Source organism: Aethalodelphis obliquidens, unplaced genomic scaffold (genome assembly GCF_003676395.1).
Source record: "Aethalodelphis obliquidens isolate GAN/ISIS:26980383/991018 unplaced genomic scaffold, ASM367639v1 scaffold85, whole genome shotgun sequence".
Lineage (NCBI taxonomy): Eukaryota > Metazoa > Chordata > Mammalia > Artiodactyla > Delphinidae > Aethalodelphis > Aethalodelphis obliquidens.
Genome location: NW_020838029.1, coordinates 5,873,812 through 5,901,331, shown reverse-complemented (window position 1 = coordinate 5,901,331; position 27,520 = coordinate 5,873,812). Strand labels below are relative to the sequence as shown.

General features: G+C 46.0%; 1 protein-coding gene across 1 annotated transcript; it reads left to right on the top strand.

Annotated features, from left to right (window-relative positions):
• The first annotated feature begins 2,697 nt into the window (after positions 1-2,697).
• Positions 2,698-27,157, top strand: LOC113613137 (acyl-CoA wax alcohol acyltransferase 2-like). The gene is given in 9 exon segments (XM_027093595.1): positions 2,698-2,782; positions 23,939-24,046; positions 24,412-24,482; positions 24,723-24,927; positions 25,157-25,331; positions 25,919-26,007; positions 26,010-26,117; positions 26,335-26,427; positions 26,430-27,157. Coding segments are annotated over 9 exon segments (990 nt in total). The 3' UTR covers positions 26,486-27,157.
• The last annotated feature ends 363 nt before the right edge of the window (positions 27,158-27,520 follow it).

The window sequence follows — 27,520 nt, the reverse complement described above, 5'->3', positions numbered from 1 at the left end:
AGACCCAGTACCACCCAGTTTCTGCCCCTGAGAGCTCCCAGACCAGGGTGGGAGGTGGAGGAGTCAAGGTCAGTGGATGGACAGATGCATGAAGAGGCAAGAATAACAAAACCCAAGTCCTCAGGGCTGGGCTGAGTATGAGTGAGGATCCCCCTCAGGGCCAGCTCTGTGGAGACAGAGACCACTCAGCGGCCAGGCATTCTTCCTCTGTGGCGGGCAGAGGGTCCTCTCTTTTTGGGCTGGCTGCAGTCTCCACTTGCTGCCTTGGCTCTGTCCCTGGACGTGTCCCTGGGCCCCGTGCATTTGGCCCACAGCCCACCTGGGCCAGACGGAGGCAGCTTCTCCTTGGCAGGGAAGTGCAGATCTTTTCCCTGCTAGGCTCCCCAGGGCCTCGCAGAGGCTTCTCCTTCCCCGCCCCCACCCCCATCCTTTTGTCCAGTAGAACCTTTCCTGGAATTCCAATTGGAAGCAGAGTAAAAGAGAGCTAGTGCTCTCTTTCAAGTGGGAGCTGGCAACTCCAGAGCCCTTTGCTCAGCCCCCGCTGCAGTTGCCCCGGCAGCAGGTCTCTGGAAGCCCAGGGTCAGCAGAACACACTTTAGAAACCGGCAGCTGGCTTCATATGACATCACAGGGCCTGCTTGCCCCACAGGCACCTCTCACAGATGGTGGCCCGAGCTAAGCTTCTAATTTGCTGTGTCAGCCTTGCAAGAAGTCTCGTCCTCTTGCATTTCCTTCCCTGCTATCCATCCAGAGACCGAGTCAGAACCTTGGCCATTACCAGTGACTCCTATCCCCCACCCCCTCCACACCAGAGGCCCAGGCAGGACTGTTTCTTTTCTTTTTTTCTTAATTTTAATTTAAGACATTTTTATTGAAGTATAGTTGATTTACAATGTTGTGTTAGTTTCAGGTGTACAGCAAAGTGATTTGGTTATATGTGGGTATATATAGATACATATGTATACATATATTACATGTATATACATATATATATGCATATATATCCTTTTTCAGATTCTTTTCCATTATAGGTTGTTACAAGATATTGAGTAGAGTTCCCTGTGCTGTCCAGTACGTCCTTGTTGGTTATCTGCTTCATACATAGTAGTGTGTGTCTGTTAATCCTAAACTCCTAGGGGGACTGTTTCTTACCTGCCAGAGCTGTTTCTGTCCCTTGCTTCTCGTCTGTGTTCAGTGTTTATGGAGCTTTGTTCCCCATTGGGGGATAGTCTCAGGAAGTTTCCCCAACAGGAGGTGGGCTAAGGAGTGGGCTGCCCTTACCCCAAACAATGAAGTCAGTCTAGCAGGGCGAGAGATGTGGGCCAGCAGGCCTTGCAGCGCTGGGGAAAGTCCCCATGAGCCCATGCACTTACATTATGTGGCTGCAGAACTGGGCCTGCAAGTAGGTATTAGAGAGGAGGAGGGGGATGGGCCTGTGTGTCTATCATGGGGGCAACTAGGTCCCTGGGCCCTGACAGTCACCCTGGGCCTGACAGTCGTCCTGTGGCATTTGGCACAAGTCACCATCCCTGGTCAGAAGCTGATGGCACCTCGTCCTGGTCCCCAGGATTAAGCCCAAACTCCTCATCCCCGTGTCCTGACTCAGAAATTGTCTCCGTTGCCCTTTTCAGCCTCCCTTCCCAGCAGCCCCTTCACCACCATTCAACACCCTCCACACATTTCCTGAAGGACTGGATGGGACGAAACTGAAAGCAAGGAAGGTTTGCAGGCCAAGGTGGAGTGCATGGTGGCTGCTCACCAGCGAGGCTCCCCTGTAGAGGCTTCTGAGCCTCAGAGAGGACAGTGCTTACGTGGGGCCTCTGCATCAGACGAGACACCCAGAATCCAAACGTTTCCCACCATCCTGACTCCCGCCAGTCTGCCCTGAGCCACCGTCATATCTGCATGGATTATTGCCATCCTCCCTCAAAAGGCTCCTTCTTCTTCCATGGCCCTTTAAAACCGGAAGGCAATCCTTTCCTCTTTCTGCTCAAAACCCCACACTGACACCCCATTTCAGTCAGAGGAGAAGGCCAAGGCCTTACACCCTCTGGCCCTGTCAAGCTCTCTGACGTCACCTCCTCAGCTCCTTTCACTCACTCAGCTCCAGGCTTCTGCTCCTCCGCACCTGCCAGGCACACCCCACCTGTGACCTCCTCCTCCCCAATCACATTGTCACCAAAAGACCATAGACAGCTGGGCCTCATAAACCGAAATGTAGACTCGGGGTGCCATGTGTGCCCTGGGCTCCTCCCTGCCCCCTCTCCCCTCATCCACACTGGCTCTGGAGGCCTCTCAGCAGCCCCATCCTCACCTCCACTCACTTCCCACACCAGAGCTCCATCTACACTTCTCTGCACAAGTGTGCAAGAGGGTGTCACAATCATAGCCCGGGCCATGCCCAAGTGGGTAAAGTGCAGGTGGGTAGACGGTTGGAAGGAACTGGACAAGCAGCCGCAGAGTGTAGTCCTGTGGTCCTGTGGTGGGGGGAGGGCAGGTTAGGGGGTGGAGACTAGGCAGGGGGTGGAGACTAGGCAGGGGGTGGAGACTAGGCAGGGGGTGGAGACTAGACAGGGGTGGAGACTAGGCAGGGGCTGAAGAAGAAAGCACAAAGGGAGGAAACCCCACCAGCCCCTGAGCACGTGGGACTGGCCAGCCTAACTGCACTTACCGGGAGCCACTGGGACCCTGGCCGTAATGCTCTTGCCCTCCAAGAAGGACCTCAAGACCGCCCTGGAGGTCTTTGCTCTTTTCCAGTGGGCCCTCAGCGCCTTGGTTATCGGTGAGTCTTCGGCCTTTGGCAGGGTGACCAAAAGTCCTGGTTTGCCTGGGACTGAGAGCTTATAGGGTTTAGCGGGACTCTCGATGCTGAAATCTGCGTTATCTCAGGCAAAGCAGGACAGTTGGCCACCCGGGCCTCTAGCCTGATGCACTTGGGCATGGTCCACGTGGAATCTGTGAGTGCGCACATGGGTATGGGTGCCTGCCTGTGCAGGAATGTGTGTGCACGTGTGTGTGAGCCAGCCCTGTGGCCGGTGTGTGTAGTGAGCCCTCCTGGGTCGTCAGTGGGGCCTGGAAGGCATGTCTGGGGGAGATGGGGAGCAAGTCCACTGAGGCTTGCCAAGGAAATGGGCTTAGCTGCAACCTTGGGGACCTGAGCAGACCATCGGTGTGAGACAGTTGTCCTGGTGGCAGAGGGAGCTCTGAAAACCTCTTGTCCAAAAGAATTCATCCATTTATCCATCCGTTTTCCCCTTCTATCCACACCACAAATATTTTGTGAAAGTTCTTTAGATGCTGGCTATGGTACTGTAGGTGCTGAAGCAAACCATCCCTATGGGAGGGGGGGCCTGGAACAAAATTCTCTCTTTTTTTTTGGTACGCAGGCCTCTGACTGTTGTGGCCTCTCCCGTTGTGGAGCACAGGCTCCGGACGCGCAGGCTTAGCGGCCATGGCTCACAGGCCTAGCCGCTCTGCGGCATGTGGGATCTTCCCGGACCGGGGCACGAACCCGTGTCCCCTGCATCAGCAGGCGGACTCTCAACCACTGCGCCACCAGGGAAGCCCAAAATTCTCATTTTTTAAGTGGTTTAGGTGAGTACTTGTCTGGAGGCAGGGTCATGACCTAAATGACCTTGGAAGGTATCTGGGAAGGAAGAATGCAGGTGGGCTCTGGGAGCCTGAGACTTACCAGTCAATAGGGAGAGTGAGCTGGAGAACAGGGATTGGGGGGCTCAGATGCCTGCCTGCGGTGGGTATCAGGATGCCTGAATGCTAAAAAGATCAGTGTTAACCTAGGAATTATGGGCAATCAGAGCTGGAAGAGACCAGGAGAAAGGAATTCATATGTACCAGCTACTTACTTTGTGCCAGGCATTTGCATACCTATGGCTTCATTTTAGCCTGCTGCCAACCTTATGAGGTAGAAGCTATTGTTATGCATAATAATACAACTAATAGCTACACACACACATAATGATAGCTTGCACTCATATAGTATTAGCTAACATCTACTGCACTTCTTTTTTCATGCCAGATACTCTTCTAAGCATCTGACATGCTTAATCATCTCCATTGTACAGATGAGGAAGTTGAGGTACATGCAGTACAAGTGGGCCATCCAAGACTGCATAGTTAGCAAGTGAAAGAGCTGGCCTGGGAGCTGAATCCACAAGGGGCCTGATTCTGGCCTATGAGCTCCTGTCCCTAGCTCCTGCATCTCCTTACTTACTGCTGACTGGGAGGCTGGGTGTGGACGTGGCCCTAGAGTACATGTTAGGCCAGAGAGGAAGGAGGAAGCCAGGCCTTCTGCGTATGTAAACATTCTCGACTGAAAGGGGAAAAAGGTCAGCTCCGAATGGCCTCTTGCTGAGGACCAGGGCCCCAGCCGGGCCTCTGCTCTCTCCCTCCATGCAGCCCAGGCCTTGGGGCCCTCTCCTCAGTGAGAGCTGAGTTCCCTTTCTTGAGCTCTTGTCCTATCTCCACAGACTTGCCTCATTACCACTGCCTCCCCTCACTGCCACCATGTTCCCATGAGAGAGAAGAGTCCCCAAGGCCTAGGAGCTGACACTGCGTTGAGGGAGAAGTATGACCATTATGGACGGCCAGCCCAGGCCAGGCCCACGTTGGGGCCTGGAGCCTTTAGACTGGTAGTTCCCCTTCCTCAGTCTTGTCCAGAATGTTGCTCCTCAGAGGTAACCACTGTTAATAGTTTGTGTGTATGTAGCCAGAGTTTATGGATATAAAAAAATATATATTTCACCACATGCATGCGTGTGCATGCACATACACATATAGCCAAGGGGCAGAAAAATATGGATGTTAAAAACACAGTCTTGGGCTTCCCTGGTGGCGCAGTGGTTGAGAGTCCACCTGCCGATGCAAGGGACACGGGTTCGTGCCCTGATCCGGGAAGATCCCACATGCCGCGGAGGGGCTAGGCCCGTGAGCCATGGCTGCTGAGCCTGCGTGTCCGGAGCCTGTGCTCCGCAATGGGAGAGGCCACAACAGTGAGAGGCCCGTGTACCACAAAAAACAAAAAAAAACAAACAAAAAAACCCAACACAGTCTTTGAGCCAGACTGCCTGTGTTCAAATTCCAGCTCTACTCCTTACTATCTGTGTTCCTTTAGCAGGTTATTGATTTTCTCTGAATCTTGTTTTCTTCATTTGTAAAATGAAGTGTGAGAGTGTATTAATTGGGCTGGCCCATGTACGCTGTGTAACCAAGTAATGTGGAGATCTCAGCAGCTTAACTCAACAAATGCTTATTTCTTGCTCATGTTAAACATCCAACACAGGTTGGTGGGAATCTCTGCTCTCTGTGGACACAAATGTTCAGGCTGATGGAGGCCCCGCCAAATTGTGAGGCTGCAAAATGCAGCTTCAGAGATGACCACCAAGTTGGCAGGAAAGGGAACAGAGGCCTCATGCACACTCCTTTCTGCCACCAGCAGAACGGCAGGTGTAAACAACAATGAGCCTTATTCTGAACCTCATTAATTATGAGGTTGAGATCTTTTCATGTATTTATCAGCAATTAGTATTTCTTTTTCTGTTAAGGGCCCAATCATGACCTTTGTCCATTTTTCTATTAAATTTCAGTTGACTCTTAGAGGACAAATAAGAAATAAATGAAGAAGGAAGAGTGTTCAGGGCAGAGACCGGGCAACAGCTGACAAGGCTGGGATGAGGGGAGAGCGTAAAGCATTCAAGAAGTAGCCAGTGGTTAAGTGGGATGAGGGGGTAAGAGGCACAGAACTGACGCTCAATACATAGTGAATGAATGAATGGGAGAGAGAAGACAGAGGAGACTGGCAAAAGAGGCAGGGGACAGATTGTGTAGGCCATTGTCAACCATGGAAAAGTGTTTGGACTTTTTCCATGTGGAGCCATAACTGGGCTGGGCACAGGGCAACAGCATCAGATTGGTGTTTTTGAGAGATCACTACAGTTATTTCTGGGTAGCAAACTGATTTTTTTTAATTAATTAATTTTTTTACATCGTTATTGGAGTATAATTGCTCTACAATGGTGTGCTAGCTTCTGCTCCACAACAAAGTGAATCAGCTATACATAAACACACGTTCCCATATCTCCTCCCTCCTGTGTCTCCCTCCTTCCCACCCTCCCCATCCCACCCCTCCAGGCGGTCAGAAAGCACTGAGCTGATCTCCCTGTGCCACGCGGCTGCCTCCCACCAGCCATCAACTTCACGTCCGGTAGTGTATACATGTCCATGCCTCTCTCTCGCCCTGTCACAGCCCACCCCTCCCCCTCCCCATATCCCCAAGTCCATTCCCTAGTAGGTCTGTGTCTTTATTCCTGTCTTACCCCTAGGCTCCTCATGATATTTTTTTCTTAAATTCCATACTTATGTGTTAGCATACGGTATTTGTCCATCTCTTTCCGTCTTACTTCACTCTGTATGACAGACTCTAGGTCCATCCACCTCATTACAAATAGCTCAATTTCGTTTCTGTTTATGGCTGAGTAATATTCCATTGTATATATGTTCCACATCTTCTTTATCCATTCAACCAATGATGGACACTTAGGTTGTTTCCATCTCTGGGCTATTGTAAATAGAGCTGCAATGAACATTTTGGTTCATGACTCTTTTTGAATTATGGTTTTCTCAGGGTATATGCCCAGTAGTGGGATTGCTGGGTTATATGGTAGTTCTATTTGCAGTTTTTAAAGGAAACTCCATACTGTTCTCCATAGTGGCTGTACCAATTCACATTCCCACCAGCAGTGCAAGAGTGTTGTCTTTTCTCCATACCCTCTCCAGCATTTATTGTTTCTAGATTTTTTGATGATGGCCATTCTGATTGGTGTGAGATGATATCTCATTGTAGTTTTGATTCACATTTCTCTAATGATTAATGATGTTGAGCATTCTTTCATGTGTTTGTTGGCAGTCTGTATATTTTCCTTGGAGAAATGTCTGTTTAGGTCTTCTGCCCATTTTTGGATTGAGTTGTTTGTTTTTTTGTTATTGAGCTGCATGAGTTGCTTATAAATTTTGGAGATTAATCCTTTGTCAGTTGCTTCATTTGAAAATATTTTCTCCCATTCTGAGGGCTGTCTTTTGGTCTTGTTTATAGTTTCTTTGCTGTGTAAAAGTTTCGAAGTTTCATTAGGTCCCAATTGTTTATTTTTGTTTTGTTTTTTTTTTGTGGTATTTTTTTTTTTTAACATCTTTATTGGGGTATAATTGCTTTACAATGGTGTGTTAGTTTCTGCTTTATAACAAAGTGAATCAGTCATACATAAACATATGTTCCCATATGTCTTCCCTGTTGCGTCTCCCTCCCTCCCACCCCCCCCATCCCACCCCTCCAGGCTGTCACAAAGCACCGAGCCAATATCCCTGTGCCATGCGGCTACTTCCCACTAGCTATCTACCTTACTGCGTTTGTTAGTGTGTATATGCCCATGACTCTCTCTCGCCCTGTCACAACTCACCCTTCCCCCTCCCCATAACCTCAAGTCCGTTCTCTAAGAGGTCTGCGTCTTTATTCCTGCTTTACCCCTAGGTTCTTCATGACATTTTTTTCTTAAATTCCATATATATGTGTTAGCATACGGTATTTGTCTTTTTCTTTCTGACTTACTTCACTCTGTATGACAGACTCTAGGTCTATCCACCTCATTACAAATAGCTCAATTTCGTTTCTTTTTATGGCTGAGTAATATTCCATTGTATATATGTGCCACATCTTCTTTATCCATTCATCCGATGATGGGCACTTAGGTTGTTTCCATCTCCGGGCTATTGTAAATAGAGCTGCAATGAACATTTTGGTACATGACTCTTTTTGAATTTTGGTTTCCTCAGGGTATATGCCCAGTAGTGGGATTGCTGGGTCATATGGTAGTTCTATTTGTAGTTTTTTAAGGAACCTCCATACTGTTCTCCATAGTGGCTGAACCAATTCACATTCCCACCAGCAGTGCAAGAGGGTTCCCTTTTCTCCACACCCTCTCCAGCATTTATTGTTTCTAGATTTTTTGATGATGGCCATTCTGACTGGTGTGAGATGATATCTCATTGTAGTTTTGATTTGCATTTCTCTAATGATTAATGATGTTGAGCATTCTTTCATGTGTTTGTTGGCAGTCTGTATATCTTCTTTGGAGAAATGTCTATTTAGGTCTTCTGCCCATTTTTGGATTGGGTTGTTTGTTTTCTTGTTATTGAGCTGCATGAGCTGCTTGTAAATTTTGGAGATTAATCCTTTGTCGGTTGCTTCATTTGCAAATATTTTCTCCCATTCTGAGGGTTGTCTTTTGGTCTTGTTTATGGTTTCCTTTGCTGTGCAAAAGCTTTGAAGTTTCATTAGGTCCCATTTGTTTATTTTTGTTTTTATTTCCATTACTCTAGGAGGTGGGTCAGAAAGGATCTTGCTTTGATTTATGTCATAGAGTGTTCTGCCTATGTTTTCCTCTAAGAGTTTGATAGTTTCTGGCCTTACATTTAGGTCTTTAATCCATTTTGAGCTTATTTTTGTGTATGGTGTTAGGGAGTGATCTAATCTCATACTTTTACATGTACCTGTCCAGTTTTCCCAGCACCACTCATTGAAGAGGCTGTCCTTTCTCCATTGTACATTACTGCCACCTTTATCAAAGATAAGGTGTCCATATGTGCATGGGTTTATCTCTGGGCTTTCTATCCTGTTCCATTGATCTATCTTTCTGTTTTTGTGCCAGTACCATACCGTCTTGATGACTGTAGCTTTGTAGTATAGTCTGAAGTCAGGGAGCCTGATTCCTCCAGTTCCTTCTTTCGTTCTCAAGATTGCTTTGGCTATTTGGGGTCTTTTGTGTTTCCATACAAATTGTGAAATTTTTTGTTCTAGTTCTGTGAAAAATGCCAGTGGTAGTTTGATAGGGATTGCATTGAATCTATAGATCGCTTTGGGTAGTAGAGTCATTTTCACAATGTTGATTCTTCCAATCCAAGAACATGGTATATCTCTCCATCTATTTATATCATCTTTAATTTCTTTCATCAGTGTCTTATAATTTTCTGCATACAGGTCTTTTGTCTCCTTAGGTAGGTTTATTCCTAGATATTTTATTCTTTTTGTTGCAATGGTAAATGGGAGTGTTTTCTTGATTTCACTTTCAGATTTTTCATCATTAGTATATAGGAATGCCAGAGATTTCTGTGCATTAATTTTGTATCCTGCCACTTTACCAAATTCATTGATTAGCTCTAGTAGTTTTCTGGTAGCACCTTTAGGGTTCTCTATGTATAGGATCATGTCATCTGCAAACAGTGACAGCTTTACTTCTTCTTTTCCAATTTGGATTCCTTTTATTTCCTTTTCTTCTCTGATTGCTGTGGCTAAAACTTCCAAAACTATGTTGAATAATAGTGGTGAGAGTGGGCAACCTTGTCTTGTTCCTGACCTTAGTGGAAATGCTTTCAGTTTTTCACCATTGAGGATGATGTTTGCTGTGGGCTTGTCATATATGGCCTTTATTATGTTGAGGAAAGTTCCCTCTATGCCTACTTTCTGCAGGGTTTTTATCATAAATGGGTGTTGAATTCTGTCAAAAGCTTTCTCTGCATCTATTGAGATGATCATATGGTTTTTCTCCTTCAATTTGTTAATATGGTTTATCACATTGATAGATTTGCGTATATTGAAGAATCCTTGCATTCCTGGAATAAACACCACTTGATCATGGTGTATCATCCTTTTAATGTGCTGTTGGATTCTGTTTGCTAGTATTTTGTTGAGGATTTTTGCATCTATGTTCATCAGTGATATTGGCCTGTAGTTTTCTTTCTTTGTGACATCCTTGTCTGGTTTTGGTATCAAGGTGATGGTGGCCTCGTAGAAGGAGTTAGGGAGTGGTCCTCCCTCTGCTATATTTTGGAAGAGTTTGAGAAGGATAGGTGTTAGCTCTTCTCTAAATGTTTGATAGAATTCGCCTGTGAAGCCATCTGGTCCTGGGCTTTTCTTTGTTGGAAGATTTTTAATCACAGTTTCAATTTCAGTGCTTGTGATTGGTCTGTTCATATATTCTATCTCTTCCTGATTCAGTCTTGGCAGGTTGTGCATTTCTAAGAATTTGTCCATTTCTTCCAGATTGTCCATTTTATTGGCATAGAGGTGCTTGTAGTAATCTCTCATGATCTCTTTTATCTCTGCAGTGTCAGTTGTTACCTCTCCTTTTTCATTTCTAATTCTATTGATTTGAGTCTTCTCCCTTTTTTTCTTGATGAGTCTGGCTAGTGGTTTATCTATTTTGTTTATCTTCTCAAAGAACCAGCTTTTAGTTTTATTGATCTTTGCTATTGTTTCCTTCATTTCTTTTTCATTTATTTCTGATCTGATTTTTATGATTTCTTTCCTTCTGCTAGCTTTGGGGTTTTTTTGTTCTTCTTTCTCTAATTGCTTGAGGTGCAAGGTTAGGTTGTTTATTCGAGATGTTTCCTGCTTCTTAAGGTGGGCTTGTATTGCTATAAACTTCCCCCTTAGAACTGCTTTTGCTGCATCCCATAGGTTATGGGTCGTTGTGTCTCCATTGTCATTTGTTTCTAGGTATTTTTTGATTTCCTCTTTGATTTCTTCAGTGATCTCTTCATTATTAAGTAGTGTATTGTTTAGCCTCCATGTGTTTGTATTTTTTACAGATCTTTTCCTGTAATTGATATCTAGTCTCATGGCGTTGTGGTCAGAAAAGATACTTGATACAATTTCAATTTTCTTAAATTTACCAAGGCTTGATTTGTGACCTAAGATATGATCTATCCTGGAGAATGTTCCATGAGCACTTGAGAAAAATGTGTATTCTGTTGTTTTTGGATGGAGTGTCCTATAAATATCAATTAAGTCCATCTTGTTTAATGTATCATTTAAAGCTTGTGTTTCCTTATTTATTTTCATTTTGGATGATCTGTCCATTGGTGAAAGTGGGGTGTTTAAGTCCCCTACTATGAATGTGTTACTGTCGATTTCCCCTTTTATGGCTGTTAGTATTTGCCTTATGTATTGAGGTGCTCCTATGTTGGGTGCATAAATATTTACAATTGTTATATCTTCTTCTTGGATTGATCCCTTGATCATTATGTAGTGTCCTTCTTTGTCTCTTTTAATAGTCCTTATTTTAAAGTCTATTTTGTCTGATATGAGAATTGCTACTCCAGCTTTCTTTTGGCTTCCATTTGCATGGAATATCTTTTTCCATCCCCTTACTTTCAGTCTGTATGTGTCTCTAGGTCTGAAGTGGGTCTCTTGTAGACAGCAAATATATGGGTCTTGTTTTTGTATCCATTCAGCCAATCTGTGTCTTTTGGTGGGAGCATTTAGTCCATTTACATTTAAGATAATTATAGATATGTATGTTCCTATTCCCATTTTCTAAATTGTTTTGGGTTCGTTATTATAGGTCTTTTCCTTCTCTTGTGTTTCTTGCCTAGAGAAGATCCCTTAGCATTTGTTGTAAAGCTGGTTTGGTGGTGCTGAACTCTCTCAGCTTTTGCTTGTCTGTAAAGGTTTTAATTTCTCCATCAAATCTGAATGAGATCCTTGCTGGGTAGAGTAGTCTTGGCTGCATGTTTTTCTCCTTCATCACTTTCAGTATGTCCTGCCACTCCCTTCTGGCTTGTAGGGTTTCTGCTGAGAGATCAGCTGTTAACCTTATGGGGATTCCCTTATGTGTTATTTGTTGTTTTTCCCTTGCTGCTTTTAATATGCTTTCTTTGTATTTAATTTTTGACAGTTTGATTAATATGTGTCTTGGCGTATTTCTCCTTGTATTTATCTTGTATGGGACTCTCTGTGCTTCCTGGACTTGATTAACTATTTCCTTTCCCATATTAGGGAAGTTTTCAACTATAATCTCTTCAAATATTTTCTCAGTCCCTTTCTTTTTCTCTTCTTCTTCTGGAACCCCTATAATTCGAATGTTGGTGCGTTTAATGTTGTCCCAGAGGTCTCTGAGACTGTCCTCAGTTCTTTTCATTCTTTTTTCTTTATTCTGCTCTGCAGTAGTTATTTCCACTATTTTATCTTCCAGGTCACTTATCCGTTCTTCTGCCTCAGTTATTCTGCTATTGATCCCATCTAGAGTACTTTTAATTTCATTTATTGTGTTGTTCATCGTTGCTTGTTTCATCTTTAGTTCTTCTAGGTCCTTGTTAACTGATTCTTGCATTTTGTCCAATCTATTGTCCATTCTATCTCCAAGATTTCGGATCAACCTTACTATCATTATTCTGAATTCTCTTTCAGGTAGACTGCCTATTTCCTCTTCATTTGTTAGGTCTGGTGCATTTTTATCTTGCTCCTTTATCTGCTGTGTGTTTTTCTGTCTTCTCATTTTGCTTATCTTACTGTGTTTGGGGTCTCCTTTTGCAGGCTGCAGGTTTGTAGTTCCTCCTGTTTTTGATGTCTGTCTCCAGTGGCTAAGGTTGGTTCAGTGGGTTGTGTAGGCTTCCTGGTGGAGGGGGCTAGTGCCTGTGTTGTGGTGGATGAGGCTGGATCTTGTCTCTCTAGTGGACAGGTTCACGTCTGGTGGTGTGTTTGGGGGTGTCTGTGGCCTTATTATGATTTCAGGCAGCCTCTCTGCTAATGGGTGGGGTTGTGTTCCTGTTTTGCTAGTTGTTTGGCATAGGTTTTCCAGCACTGTGGCTTGCTGGTCGTTGAGTGAAGCTGGGTGCTGGTGTTAAGATGGAGGTCTCTGGGAGATTTTCGCCGTTTGATATTATGTGGAGCTGGGAGGTCTCTTGTTGATCAGTGTCCTGAAGTTGGCTGTCCTACCTCAGAGGCAGAGCCCTGCCTCCTGGCTGGAGCACCAAAAGCTTTTCATCCACAGGCTCAGGATAAAAGGGAAAAAAAGTAGAGGGAATTAGTAGAAGTATGAGGAAAGAAAGAAGGAAAGGAGGGTCGGAAGGAAGGAAGAAAGAAAGAAAGAAGCAAAGAAGGAAAGAAGGCAAGAAGGAAAGAAAGGAGGGAGGGAGGGAGGAAGGAAGGAAGGAGGGAAAGAAGGAAAAAAGACAGAAAGAAAGAAGATACAGTAAAAATAAAATAAAGTATAATAAAGTTATTGAATTAAAAAATTCTTATTTAGAAGAAAAAAAAAAAAAAAAGGGACGGAAAGAACCTTAGGACAAATGTTGGAAGCAAAGCTATACCGACAAAATCTTACACAGATGCATACACATACACCCTCACTAAAAGAGGTAAATGGGGAAAAATCCTAAATCTTGCTGTCAGAGACCACCTCCTCAATTTGGGATGATTCGTTGTCTAAAGGAGGGAAGGAAGGACAGAAAGAAAGAAAGAAAGAACGAAGGTAAAGTATAATAAGGTTTTTAAAATTAATTATTAAGAAAAAAAAAATTAAAAAAAAAAAACATGGACGGATAGAACCCTAGGACAAATGGTGGAAGCAAGACTATACAGACAAGATCTCACACAGAAGCATACACATACACATTCGCAAAAAGAGGAAAGGGGAAAAAATCATAGATCTTGCTCCTAAAGTCCACTTCCTTAATTTGGGATGATTGGTTGTCTATTCAGGTATTCCACAGATGCAGGGTACATCAAGTTGATTGTGGAGCTTTAATCCGCTGCTTCTGAGGCTGCTGGGAGAGATTTCCCTTTCTCTTCTTTGTTCTCACAGCTCCCAGGGCTAAGCTTTGGATTTGGCCCTGCCTCTGCGTGTAGATCGCTGGAGGGCGTCTGTCTTTTGCTCAGACAGGATGGGGTTAAAAGAGCCGCTGATTGGGGGCTCTGGCGCACTCAGGCCGGCGGGGACGGAGGGGCACAGAGTGCGGGGCGGGCCTGCGGTGGCAAAGGCCGGCGTGACTTTGCACCAGCCTGAGGCGCGCTGTGCGCTCTCCCGGGGAAGTTGTCCCTGGATCCCGGGAACCCGGCAGTGGCGGGCTGCACAGGCTCCGCGGAAGAGGGGTGTGGAGAGTGACCCGTGCTCGCACACAGGCCCCTTGGTGGCGGCAGCAGCAGCCCTAACTTCTCCCGCCCGCCTCTGGGGTCCGCGCTTTCAGCCGCGGCTTGCGCCCGCCTCTGGATTCCGCGCTTTCAGCCGCGGCTCGCGCCCGTCTCTGGATTCCGCGCTTTCAGCCGCGGCTCGCGCCCGTCTCTGGGGTCCGCGCTTTCAGCCGCGGCTCGCGCCCGTCTCTGGGGTTCGCGCTTTTAGCCGCGGCTCGCGCCCGTCTCTGGAGTTCCTTTAAGCAGCGTTCTTAAACCCCTCTCCTCACGCCCCAGGAAACAAAGAGGGAAGGAAAAGTCTCCTGCCTCTTCTGCAGGTGCAGGGTTTTCCCCGGAATCCCTCCCGGCTAGCTGTGGTGCACTAACCCCTTCAGGCTGTGTTCAAGCCGCCAACCCCAGTCCTCTCCCTGCGCTCCGGCCTCAGCTCGCAGCCCCGCCCGCCCCGGCGGGTGAGCAGACAAGCCTCTCGAGCTGGTGAGTGCCGGTCGGCACCGATCCTCTGTGCGGGAATCTCCCCGCTTTGCCCTCCGCACCCGTTGCTGTGCACTCCTCCGCAGCTTCGAAGCTCCCCCCTCCGCCTCCCGCAGTCTCCGCCCGCGAAGGGGCTTCCTAGAGTGTGGAAACTTTTCCTCCTTCACAGCTCCCTCCCACTGGTGCAGGTGCCGTCCCTATTCTTTTGTCTCTGTTTTTTCTTTTGCCCTACCCAGGTACATGGGGAGTTTCTTGCCTTTTGGGAGGTCTGAGGTCTTCTGCCAGCCTTCAGTAGGTGTTCTGTAGGAGTTGTTCCACGTGTAGATGTATTTCTGGTGTATCTGTGGGGAGGAAGGTGATCTCCGCGTCTTACTCTTCCGCCATCTTCCGCCTTCCTCCTATTTTTGTTTTTATTTCCATTTCTCTAGGAGGTGGGTCAAAAAGGATCTTGCTGTGATTTATGTCATAGAGTGTTCTACCTATGTTTTCCTCTAAGAGTTTGAAAGTTTCTGCCCTTACATTTAGGTCGTTAATCCATTTTGAGCTTATTTTTGTGTATGGTGTTAGGGAGTGATCTAATCTCGTACTTTTACATATACCTGTCCAGTTTTCCCAGCACCACTTATTGAAGAGGGCTGTCCTTTCTCAACTGTACGTTCCTGCCTCCTTTATCAAAGATAAGGTGACCATATGTGCGTGGGTTTATCTCTGGGCTTTCTATCCTGTTCCATTGATCTATCTTTTTGTTTTTGTGCCAGTACCATACTGCCTTGATTACTGTAGCTTTGTAGTATAGTCTGAAGTCAGGAAGCCTGATTCCTCCAGCTCCATTTTTCATTCTCAAGATTGCTTTGGCTATTCGGGGTCTTTTGTGTTTCCATACAAATTGTGAAATTTTTTGTTCTAGTTCTCTGAAAAATGCCAGTGGTAGTTTGATAGGGATTGCATTGAATCTGTAGATTGCTTTGGGTAGTAGAGTCATTTTCACAATGTTGATTCTCCCAATCCAAGAACATGGTATATCTCTCCATCTATTTGTATCATCTTTAATTTCTTTCATCAGTGTCTTATAATTTTCTGCATACAGGTCTTTTGTCTCCTTAGGTAGGTTTATTCCTAGATATTTTATTCTTTTTGTTGCAATGGTAAATGGGAGTGCTTTCTTGATTTCACTTTCAGATTTTTCATCATTAGTGTATAGGAATGCCAGAAATTTCTGTGCATTAGTTTTGTATCCTGCTACTTTACCAAATTCATTGATTAGCTCTAGTAGTTTTCTGGTAGCATCTTTAGGATTCTCTCTATATAGTATCATGTCACCTGCAAAGAGTGACAGCTTTACTTCTTCTTTTCCGATTTGGATTCATTTTATTTCTTTTTCTTCTCTGATTGCTGTAGCTAAAACTTCCAAAACTATGTTGAATAAGAGTGGTGAGAGTGGGCAACCTTGTCTTGTTCCTGATCTTAGTGGAAATGCTTTCAGTTTTTCACCATTGAGGACGATGTTGGCTGTGGGTTTGTCATATATGTCCTTTATTATGTTGAGGAAAGTTCTCTCTATGCCTACTTTCTGCAGGGTTTCTATCATAAATGGGTGTTGAATTTTTTCAAAAGCTTTTTCTGCATCTATTGATATGATCATATGGTTTTTCTCCTTCAATTTGTTAATATGGTGTATCACGTTGATTGATTTGCGTATATTGAAGAATCCTTGCATTCCTGGAATAAACACCACTTGATCATGGTGTATCATCCTTTTAATGTGCTGTTGGATTCTGTTTGCTAGTATTTTGTTGAGGATTTTTGCATCTATGTTCATCAGTGTTATTGGCCTGTAGTTTTCTTTCCTTGTGACATCCTTGTCTGGTTTTGTTATCAGGGTGATGGTGGCCTCATAGAATGAGTTTGGGAGTGTTCCTCCCTCTGCTATATTTTGGAAGAGTTTGAGAAGGATAGGTGTTAGCTCTTCTCTAAATGTTTGATAGAATTTGCCTGTGAAGCCATCTGGTCCTGAGCTTTTGTTTGTTGGAAGATTTTAATCACAGTTTCATTTTCAGTGCTTGTGATTGGTCTGTTCATATTTTCTATTTCTTCCTGGTTCAGTCTTGGCAGGTTGTGCATTTCGAAGAATTTGTTCATTTCTTCCAGGTTGTCCATTTTATTGGCATAGAGTTGCTTGTAGTAATCTCTCATGATCTTTTGTATTTCTGCAGTGTCAGTTGTTACTTCTTTTTCATTTCTAATTCTATTGATTTGGGTATTATCCCTTTTTTTCTTGATGAGTCTGGCTAATGGTTTATCAATTTTGTTTATCTTCTCAAAGAACTAGCTTTTAGTTTTATTAATCTTTGTTATCATTTCCTTCATTTCTTTTTCATTTATTTCTGATCTGATCTTTATGATTTCTTTTCTTCTGCTAACTTTGGGATTTTTTTTGTTCTTCTTTCTCTAATTCCTTTAGGTGCAAGGTTAGGTTGTTTATTCGAGATGTTTCCTGTTTCTTAAGGTGGGATTGTATTGCTATAAACTTCCATATTAGAACTGCTTTTGCTGCATCCCATAGGTTTTGGGTTGTCGTGTCTCCATTGTCATTTGTTTCTAGGTATTTTTTATTTCCCCTTTGATTTCTTCAGTGATCACTTCATTATTAAGTAGTGTATTGTTTAGCCTCCATGTGTTTGTATTTTTTACAGATCTTTCCTGTAATTGATATCTAGTCTCATAGCGTTGTGGTCAGAAAAGGTACTTGATACAATTTCAATTTTCTTCAATTTACCAAGGCTTGATTTGTGACCCAAGATATGATATATCCTGGAGAATGTTCCATAGGCACTGGAAAAAAAAAGTGTATTCTGTTGTTTTTGGATGGAATGTCCTATAAATATCAATTAAGTCCATCTTGTTTAACGTATCATTTAAAGCTTGTGATTCCTTATTTATTTTCATTTTGCATGATCTGTCCATTGGTGAAAGTGGGGCTATGAATGTGTTACTGTCGATTTCCCCCTTTTATGGCTGTTAGCATTTGCCTTATTTATTGAGGTGCTCCTATTTTGGGTGCATAAATACTTACAATTGTTATATCTTCTTCTTGGATCGATCCCTTGATCATTATGTAGTGTCCTTCTCTGTCTCTTCTAATAGTCTTTATTTTAAAGTCTCTTTTGTCTGATATGAGAATTGCTACTCCAGCTTTCCTTTGGTTTCCATTTGCATGGAATATCTTTTTCCATCCCCTTACTTTCAGTCTGTATGTGTCTCTAGTTCTGAAGTGGGTTTCTTGTAGACAGCATATATATGGGTCTTCCTTTTGTATCCATTCAGCCAACCTGTGTCTTTTGCCGGAAGCATTTAGTCCATTTACATTTAAGGTAATTATCGATATGTATGTTCCTATTCTCATTTTCTTAATTGTTTTGGGTTTGTTATTGTAGGTCTTTTCCTTCTCTTGTGTTTCCTGCCTAGAGCAGTTCCTTTAGCATTTGTTTTAAAGCTTGTTTGGTGGTGCTGAACTCTTTCAGCTTTTGCTTGTCTGTAAAGGTTTTAATTTCTCCATCAAACTGAATGATATCCTTGCTGGGTAGAGTAATCTTGGTTGCAGGTTTTTCTCCTTCATCAGTTTACATATGTCTTGCCAGTCCCTTCTGGCTTGCAGAGTTTCTGCTGAAAGATCAGCTGTTAACCTTATGGGGATTCCCTTGTGTGTTATTTGTTGTTTTTCCCTTGCTGCTTTTAATCTGTTTTCTTTGTATTTAATTTTTGACAGTTTGATTAATATGTGTCTTGGCTTATTTCTCCTTGGATTTACCCTGTATGGGACTCTGTGCTTCCTGGACTTGATTAACTATTTCCTTCCCCATATTAGGGAAGTTTTCAACTATAATCTCTTCAAATATTTTCTCAGTCCCTTTCTTTTTCTCTTCTTCTTCTAGGACCCCTATAATTCGAATGTTGGTGCATTTAATGTTGTCCCAGAAGTCTCTGAGACTGTCCTCAGTTCTTTTCTTTCTTTTTTCTTTATTCTGCTCTGCAGTAGTTATTTCCACTATTTTATCTTCCAGGTCACTTATCCGTTTTTCTTCCAGGTCACTTATCCGTTTTTCTCCCATCTAGAGTATTTTAAATTTCATTTATTGTGTTGTTCATCCTTGCTTGTTTCATCTTTAGTTCTTCTAGGTTCTTGTGAAATGATTCTTGCATTTTGTCTATTCTATTTCCAAGATTTTGGAACATCTTTACTATCATTATTCTGGATTCTTTTTCAGGTAGACTGCGTATTTCCTCTTCATTTGTTACATATGGTGGGTTTTTATCTTGCTCCTTCATCTGCTGTGTGTTTTTCTGTCTTCTCATTTTGCTTATCTTACTGTGTTTGGGGTCTCCTTTTGGTAGGCTGCAGGTTCGTAGTTCCCGTTGTCTTTGGTGTCTGTCCCCAGTGGCTAAAGTTGGTTCAGTGTGTTGTGTAGGCTTCCTGGTGGAGGGGACTAGTGCCTGTGTTCTGGTGGATGAGGCTGGATCTTGTCTTTCCGGTGGGCAGGTCCACATCTGGTGGTGTGTTTTGGGGTGTCTGTGGACTTATGATTTTAGGCAGCCTCTCTGCTAATGGGTTGTGTTGTGTTCCTCTCTTGCTAGTTGTTTGGTATAGGGTGTCCAGCACTGTAGCTTGCTGGTCGTTGAGTGAAGCTGGGTGCTGGTGTTGAGATGGAGGTCTCTGGGAGATTTTTGCCATTTGATATTATGTGGAGCTGGGAGGTCTCTTGTGGACCTGTGTCCAGAAGTTGGCTCTCCCACCTCAGAGGCACAGCACTGACTCCTGGCTACAGCACCAAGAGCCTTTCATCCACACGACTCAGAATAAAAGGGAGAAAAAGCAGAAAGGAACAAAGAAAGGAAGAAAGAAGGAAGAAAGAAAGAATAAAGAAAGAAAGAAAGAAAGACGAAAGGAAGAAAGAAAGAAAGGAAGAAAGAAGGAGGGAGGGAGGAAGGAAGGAAGGGAGGGAGGGAAGGAAAGAAAGAAAGAAAGAAGATAAATTAAAATAAGATAAAATAAAGTTATTAAAATAAAAAATAATTATTAAAAAACAAAATTTTTTTAAAAAAGAAAGAAAGAAAAAAAGAAAACAGACAGATAGAACCCTAGGACAAATGGTGAGAGCAAAGCTATACAGACAAAATCTCACACAGAAGCATGCACTAACACACTCACAAAAAGAGGAAAAGGGAAAAAATCATAAATCTTGCTCTCAAAGTCCACCTCCTTAATTTGGTATGATTCATTGTCTATTCATATATTCCACAGATGCAGGGTACATCAAGTTGATTGTGGAGCTTTAGTCCGCTCTTCCTGAGGCTGATGGGAGAGATTGCCCTTTCTCTTCTTTGTTGTCACAGCTCCCGGGGCTCAGCTTTGGATTTGGCCCTGCCTCTGCGTGTAGGTCGTCGGAGGGCGTTTGTTTTTCGCTCAGACAGGACGGGGTTAAAGCAGCCGCTGATTCGGGGGCTCTGGCTCACTCAGACCTGGGGGAGGGAGGGGCATGGAGTGCAGGGCGAGCCTGCGGCGGCAGAGGCCAGCGTGATGTTGCACCAGCCTGAGGTGCGCCGTGCGTTCTCCCGGGGAAGTTGTCCCTGGACCCCGGGACCGTGGCAGTGGCGGGCTGCACAGGCTCCCCGGAAGGTGGGTGTGGATAGTGACCTGTGCTCGCACACAGGATTCTTGGTGGTGGCAGCAGCAGCCTTAGCGTCTCATGCCCGTCTCTGGGGTCCACGCTTTTAGCCTTGGCTCGCGCCCGTCTCTGGAACTCCTTTAAGCAGCGTTCTTAATCCCCTCTCCTTGAGCACTAGGAAACAAAGAGGGAAGAAAAAGTCTCTTGCCTCTTCGGCAGGTCCAGACTTTTCCCTGGACTCCCTCCCGGCTAGCTGTGGTGCACTAGCCCCCTTCAGGCTGTGTTCACACAGCCAACCTCAGTCCTTTCCCTGGGATCTGACCTCCGAAGCCCAAGCCTCAGCTCCCAGCCCCTGCCCGTCCCGGCGGGTGAGCAGACAAGCCTCTTGGGCTGGTGAGTGCAGGTTGGCAACGATCCTCTGTGCGGGAATCTCTCCGCTTTGCGCTCTGCACCCCTGTTGCTGCGCTCTCCTCCGTGGCTCCGAAGCTTCCCCCCACTCCACCCCCGTCGCCGTCAGTGAAGGGTCTTCCTAGTGTGTGGAAACCTTTCCTCCTTCACAGCTCCCTCCCACTGGTGCAGGTCCCGTCCCTATTCTTTTGTCTCTGTTTATTCTTTTTTCTTTTGCCCTACCCAGGTACCTGGGGAGTTTCTTGCCTTTTGCACGGTCTGAGGTCTTCTTCCAGCGTTCAGTAGGTGTTCTGTAGGAGCTGTTCCACATGTAGATGTATTTCTGATGTATTTGTGGGGAGGAAGGTGATCTCCTTACTCTTCCACCATCTTCCCCTCGTCCCACAAACTGATTATAGGATGCGGCTGTCGCTCTAGTTCAGGTCAGAGATTGTGGTGATTTCAGCCAGCTCAGAAGTAATTGTGAAGGGGAGAAGAGCAGAGATTCAAGAAATTGGAGTAGAATTAGAAGGACTTGATGATCAGAAGATGTGGGAGAGAGAAAGAGAGGAGGCGAGACTGAGAGTTCAGGTGTATGTGTGAGTTGGACGAGGGGCAGATGGAGCAGAGAAGGAGAGTGGCTGAAAGAGGGGTGAGGACGGAGAAGTGTCCCCGAGGCCTCTTCAATAGAGCTCGACTTTGGGCTGTATGGAGAGGTAACCTGGAGCAGGCAGAAGAGCGCTGGGCCTGGGCTCCCAGGAGGTGACAGTTGCAGGGTTTGTCCCTCAGAGCCTTCCCAGCTCTTCACCCTACGAGTTTGCAATGGAATCGTATCCATTTGGACCCTAATGGCCTTGAGAGAAGACCCTCACACGTAGTCTGTGAGAAAGATAAGGTGGAAGCTTATCCCCACTTGGCTGGTGAAGCTCAACGGCTTGTCTGTGGTCACACTCATGCTAAGGGGCAGATCCAGGATTTGTGTCACCACAGGGCACCCCTCCTGAGGCCACACTGCCTCCCAAGATGTCCCCAACTCTGTCTGGGTTCAAGCAAAACCTGAAAGATACATGGAACAAATCCATGCGTCCCTTTATTTCTTGAAAAAGTCAAGTCCCAACTTTGTTCCTTTTTATGGCTGAGTAATATTCCATTGTACATATGTACTACACATCTTCTTTATCCATTCCTCTGTCGATGGACATTTAGGTTGCTTCCATGTCTTGGCTATTGTAAATAGAGCTGCAATGAACATTGGGGTGCATGTATCCTTTCAGACCATGTTTTTCTCTGCATATATGCCCAGGAGTAGGATTACTGGATCAAATGGCAGTTCTATTTTTAGTTTTTTAAGTAGTCTCCATACTGTTCTCCATACTGTCCTATGTACTGTACTGTACAGTCTCTGTACTGTAAATTGGTACATAGTGGTTGTACGAATTTACTTTCCCACCAGCAGGGTAGGGGGGTTCATTTTCTCCACACCCTGTCCAGCATTTATTGTTTGTATATATTTTGATGATGGCCCTTCAGAGTGGTGGGAGGTGATACCTCATTGTAGCTTTGATTTGCATTTCTCTAATAATTAGCGGACTTGAGCATCTTTTCATGTGCTTCTTGGCCATCTGTATGTCTTCTTTGGAGAAATGTCTATTTAGGTCTTCTGTACATTTTTTGATTGGGATAATTGCTTCATTTTAAATTTCTTTAGTTATCTCTTAGATATCTATCAGTTGTCACTAATTCATACCCAAACTCTCCACAAACACATCAGGAATCTAGAAGTCTCGTCTCCTCCACCCCCACCGTTTTTAAAATTTCCTTGAGGACCTCACTGCTGGAGCCCAGCATCCTCCTGTTACAGTCCGATCTCATGCACCGCTGTCACCTCCAGGGCCCGTGAAGCACCTTGGGTACACAATCTAAGAAGGTATTCATTCTCAGGGTTGCACAAGTGTTGGATCAGTACTTGCCTGACCCTGAGAGTGAATGTCTCCTTGAATTTTGTGCCCTAGGCGCCTTGCTCTCCTCACCTTAGTCCTGGCCCTGCTCACTTCCATCCTTTGTTGGATTTCTTTACCTGAATCCCATACCATCCTGTTTTGCTTTATACTCCCTCATTATGGTGAGCACATCCTCCAGCTGTTTCCTGAGAAAGGAATGTGGGAGACAAACTCTCTGAGACTATATGTCTGAGATTGTCTTTATTCTCCCTTCATACTTGATTAATAATTTGGCTGCATATAGAATATCTTAGCTGTGTCCAGTGTAAGTATCTGAGTTTAGTGTCTCTTTGGTTCATTTTTTCAGAGAATTATCCTCCCATCACCCAGCTGTGTAGCGGAGGGAAAGGGGTCTGGGGTTTTAACTACTTCTTTGATAGACTTTCAATCAAGCCCTGTGCCCCACATCTGCTTTTTGTGACATCTGGTTGTTCCAAATTCTGCGTCTTTCCTAGATTCTCCAGCGGAAACAGGCTTGCTCTTGTGCGCATACCCCTTGCAGGTAACTACATTTCAACTTTCTGGTTCTCAGTTAATCCCTCTTCCGTCCACTGTCCAGCACGCAAACATTTTGCTGCTAGCTCTCACCCACTGTTAGCGTCTCTCTGATTCTCCTTTTCCTTGCAGAATCTCTATCTTTTAAAACATCCTTGTGGTAATTTTCATGAGGCTCCAGCAAGGAGTCACGATAAAAACGTGTGTTTATTCTGCCACATTCAATTAGGAGTATTTTCTGTCTTTTCTAAACTTTCTTTTGACCCACTTTCTCTCACACAGTCTTATTCACAGCTGTTTTAAAAACTGAGTCCAGTAAGAATCCTGAGCATGGCTCCCTGTGACTCATCTCCATGAAGTCTGTCCTAACTACTCTAACCTACATTGTTCCTGCCTTGTTGGAGCTTAACATGGTCCATACCTTATTCTAGCCCAGCGTGGGTTCTCCTTTGTTTCTTGTTTGCCAACTCGTGTGCTCCAAACCTGGCTGAAGTTGGGTATCCTCTTTCTCTGGTGTTCCCTCCACTGATGCCTTGCAGAGATGTGGAGAGGGAAATGTGAGTTGGAGGAAGACTATTCCTGGCTCTGTCTTTCTAGGACTCCCAACCTTTGGTGGCCAAATCAGCGTGACCCACCGCTGGCTCCCTGTCACTGAATGCAGCCCAGAGTGGTGCTGGAGCAGGTCCTGGGGGGAGAGGGCTAACTGCATCGAGCAAAGTGGGGGAGGAAAACACCTTGCCTTCTAGACCTAAAACAGGTTCCCAAGGCCAGAGCGGGGATGCTGGTGCCACAGGCATGCAGGCCATGTGCTGGGTGAGGAGGTAAGAGTGTCGCGTGAGCCTGGCTGAGGGGGTGTGTGACCTTGGGGTGGACAGAGCCCCAGAGGGCGGGCAAGTGTGAGGGACTGTTCACAGTTCATTGACCCTGGCCTGGGCTTCCTCCAGTAAGCACTGTGATCCTTGTCAATCTCTACCTGGTAGTGTTCACACCATACTGGCCTGTCACTGTGCTGCTCACATGGCTGGCTTTTGACTGGAAGATCCCTGAGCGAGGTGAGGGCCCTGCGAGGGCTGTGTTGCCACCCGCCACATGCTCTTTCTTTCTCTTCTTATACTGTGGCCAATTCCGGGCAGCCCTTCAGCCTGACCTTGTCTGGGCTGGAGAAGGTGAGGGAAGGGGTCTCTTCAAGGCACCAGCGAGGCCCAGATAGGAACTGGAGTAGGCTAGGGGAGGGGCGGCTAGTAAAGGAGAGAGCTAGGCCTGTCCTAAACTGGCCCAGATGTTCATTCCCAGCCTGGGTGTTACTTAAGAGGGCAGGAAACAGCAGGGGGTGAGGGCACCCTGAGGCAGGCCTTAAAGGGCTCTGAAGGAGACAACGGAGGTGGCCCAAGCTCAGCTACACTGGCTGTGTTCTCAGGTGGCTGCCGGTTTACCTGCATAAGGCACTGGTGCCTGTGGAAACAGTACTGTGATTACTCCCCACTCAAGGTGAGGAGCTGCAGATCTCCACTTGGGCCCCAGGCCCAGCCCTGACTCCAGTGGCAGTGGCTGGGTCAGGGTGGGGCATCATTCACATCGAGGCCCATGGGGATGACGCTGCCCGGAGCTGTGTATTACCCTACCTGCATGGCCAGCCAGACACGACAGCCCTTTCCTTTCTAGGTCTCTGGCCAGAAGAGGCGTCCTCTACCCTGGCTATACCCCTCTTGACTCCACGTTCCTCCACAGCTTTTGAAGACTCACGATCTCTCCCCTAGCCTCAACTACATCCTCGCCTGCCATCCTCATGGGCTCATGTCCCACTCATGCTTTGGCCACTTTGCCACAGAGAAGTCAGGCTTCTCCAAGATCTTTCCTGGCATCACTCCTTATGTCCTCACACTGGGGGCCTTTTTCTGGGGGCCTTTCCTCAGAGAATATGTCATGTCTACAGGTGAGTTGGCTCCTAGGATGTAAAGCCAAAGAAATAAATGGCTCCCCCAGAAAGAGGTGTTGGGTGAATGGGTGAGAACAAGGCCAATTCTGTGATTCCCTCTGGTCTGAAAAGCTACCATAGGTTCAGCTGCCTTATGTGAGGCTCTCCCCTCCTTTGAAGAGGTAGGGAGGAAAGTTAGCAGGTTTGGGAGATTACCAATGATCTTTTGTTTTTTTCTGCCCACCAGGGGCCTGCTCTGTGAGCCAGTCCTCCATGGACTTCCTGCTTACCCGTAGAAGCACAGGCAACATGCTGATCGTGGTGGTCAGTGGCCTGGCTGAGTGCAGATACAGCCTGCCAGGATCTACCACCTTGGTCTTGAAGAACCTCACCGGCTTCGTACGCACGGCCCTTCGGCATGGGTAAGGACACTTCTGGTCCTGACTGGGGAGAGGGGTTCCAAAAGCCCAGTGGGGAAGGAGGAAGAGGTTTTGAGGAAATGATATATAAAGAGGGAGGGGGAAAGCCGCTTCCGTGGTGGAGTAGAGCCTGGGTCACGTTCTAGAGGCATTTCTGCTTCTGAAGAAAGGCCAGCAGGCCAACTGGAACCTGATCTGCCTCAGACTAGCATCTCATCTGGACCAGTCCCTTTGTGAAAGGTGACTGGCTGCAACCCTATCTCAGAGAAAGCCAAAATTACCGTGTGGGCTGAAGGGAAGAAACCGCAAATAAATGGTCCTTGGGTCTTAGCTTCCAGTGTTTCAGACCTTGTGGGTTTACAGGAGGGTCTGGGACTCGCTTCCCTTAGCTTGCTGCTACTTTGCCCCCAGAGGCAGCTTGGGGTGGACCACGAGGCCCTCCCACCTAGCCTGGACCTGGGCCCAGCTGGGTTAGGGGCTGAGGAGCTTACAGGGAGACCCAGGTGGTCAGCGTGTGGTGGTCAGCGTGTCTGGCTTTCAGCAGGGTCCCTACCTTTCTGGTCATCAGAGAACATGCTTTTCCTCTGCAGGGTGGCTCTAATCCCTGTCTATGCCTTTGGGGAGACAGAACTCTACATAAAGCAGATTTTCACTCCCAGGGGCTTCGTTAATCGCTTCCAGAGTGGTTCCAGAGTATGGTACACATCTACCCTTGTGCTTTCTACGGGCATGGCTTCATTGAGAACTCCTGGGGCCTTCTGCCCTACGCTCGGCCTGTAACCACCATTGGTGAGTTGGCCCTTGTGCTGGCGGCGTCATCTGGAACACAGGATCCAGTTCCAAGGCTGGACCTTGGCTCTGGCCATGTCCAGAGGCAGGTCACTGGCCAGGATGAGCGCAGGGGTGGGGGAAGCGTGGGGAGAACCCGGGCTTGAGGGCTGAGGCCTGTTCTGAAGAGTGAGCCATCCTGATGCTTTCCCTTTCCCTTCTCCGTCTCCCCTGGCAGTTGGGAAGCCTCTACCACTGCCCAAGATTGAGAACCCGAGCAAGGAGACGGTGGTAAAATACCATGTGGTCTATATCGATGCCCTGCACAAACTGGCCAGCACAAGCCCAAGTTTGGCTTCGCAGAGACCCAGGAGCTGGTGCTAACTTGACAGACATCCCCCCGAGGTCTCTCAGCCTGGTTGGAAGGAGTGAAACAGGTGAACAAGAGGACAAAAGTCCTGATTTGGCCAGTCCTCACTGTGACAGGTACGTGCGTGTGGGTGCCTGTTGGGCTGTTTTCTGGATCCCTCTTCCTCTATTTCTCTCCTTCTAGCTCTTCTCTGCCTTTTCCTCGGGGTTACAAGGAGACGGCCCCAAAGCCAGGGAAGGCCCTAGGGGAGAGGGGTCCTGAAAGCTCCCTCACACATGCCCACTCGGCATCAGCACTGAGGAAAACAAGGCACAGAACAAAAAGCCCACCTTCTGATACTGCCTGGCCCCACCCAGCCTGTTCTGAGGGCCTAGTATCCCTGCACTTGTCTCTTTTTCTCCAGCTCTTAAGCAGCCCCATCTTCTGGCATCAAGGCTCCTCCAGGACTGGTGGCCTTGAGATCCAGTAGGCTTTGAGTTTAGGCCCCTCCACCTTCATGCCCTGTGACTTGGATCAGTCTTCTCTGAGCCTGTTTCCTCATCTGTAAAATGGGACAAATAGTCCCTCCCCTGCTTACCTCAAAGGCTGGTGGGATGATGATATCGAATGTGATTGAACTTTGTAAACTGGAGAGCGACACAAAATTATTCTCCACCAACCATTTTGCCCACTTCCTGTCCCTGAGCAAGCAATGCCCTAAACTTCATGGCATCTCAATGTTTAAAAGAAAGTTTATCCAATTAAAAAAACATTCTAATCTATTCTTATTTTTTAAAGTTTGTCTTTTGATTTTATTTTTTGGCCGTGCAGCACATGGGATCTTAGTTCCCCAACCGGGGATTGAACCCGTGCCCCCTGCGTTGGAAGCATGGGGAATTAACCACTGGACTGCCAAGGAAATCCCTAATCTATTTTTTAAAAAAGGAAGTTTACAGTGTAGGATCTTGTCAACAGTTGTTTGAAAGTTTAAGTAACCGTTCTAGTTGGGTGACCTTGGGGGAGCTACTTAAACTCTTTAATGTTGGTCCCCTCATCTGCAAAATGGGACGATACA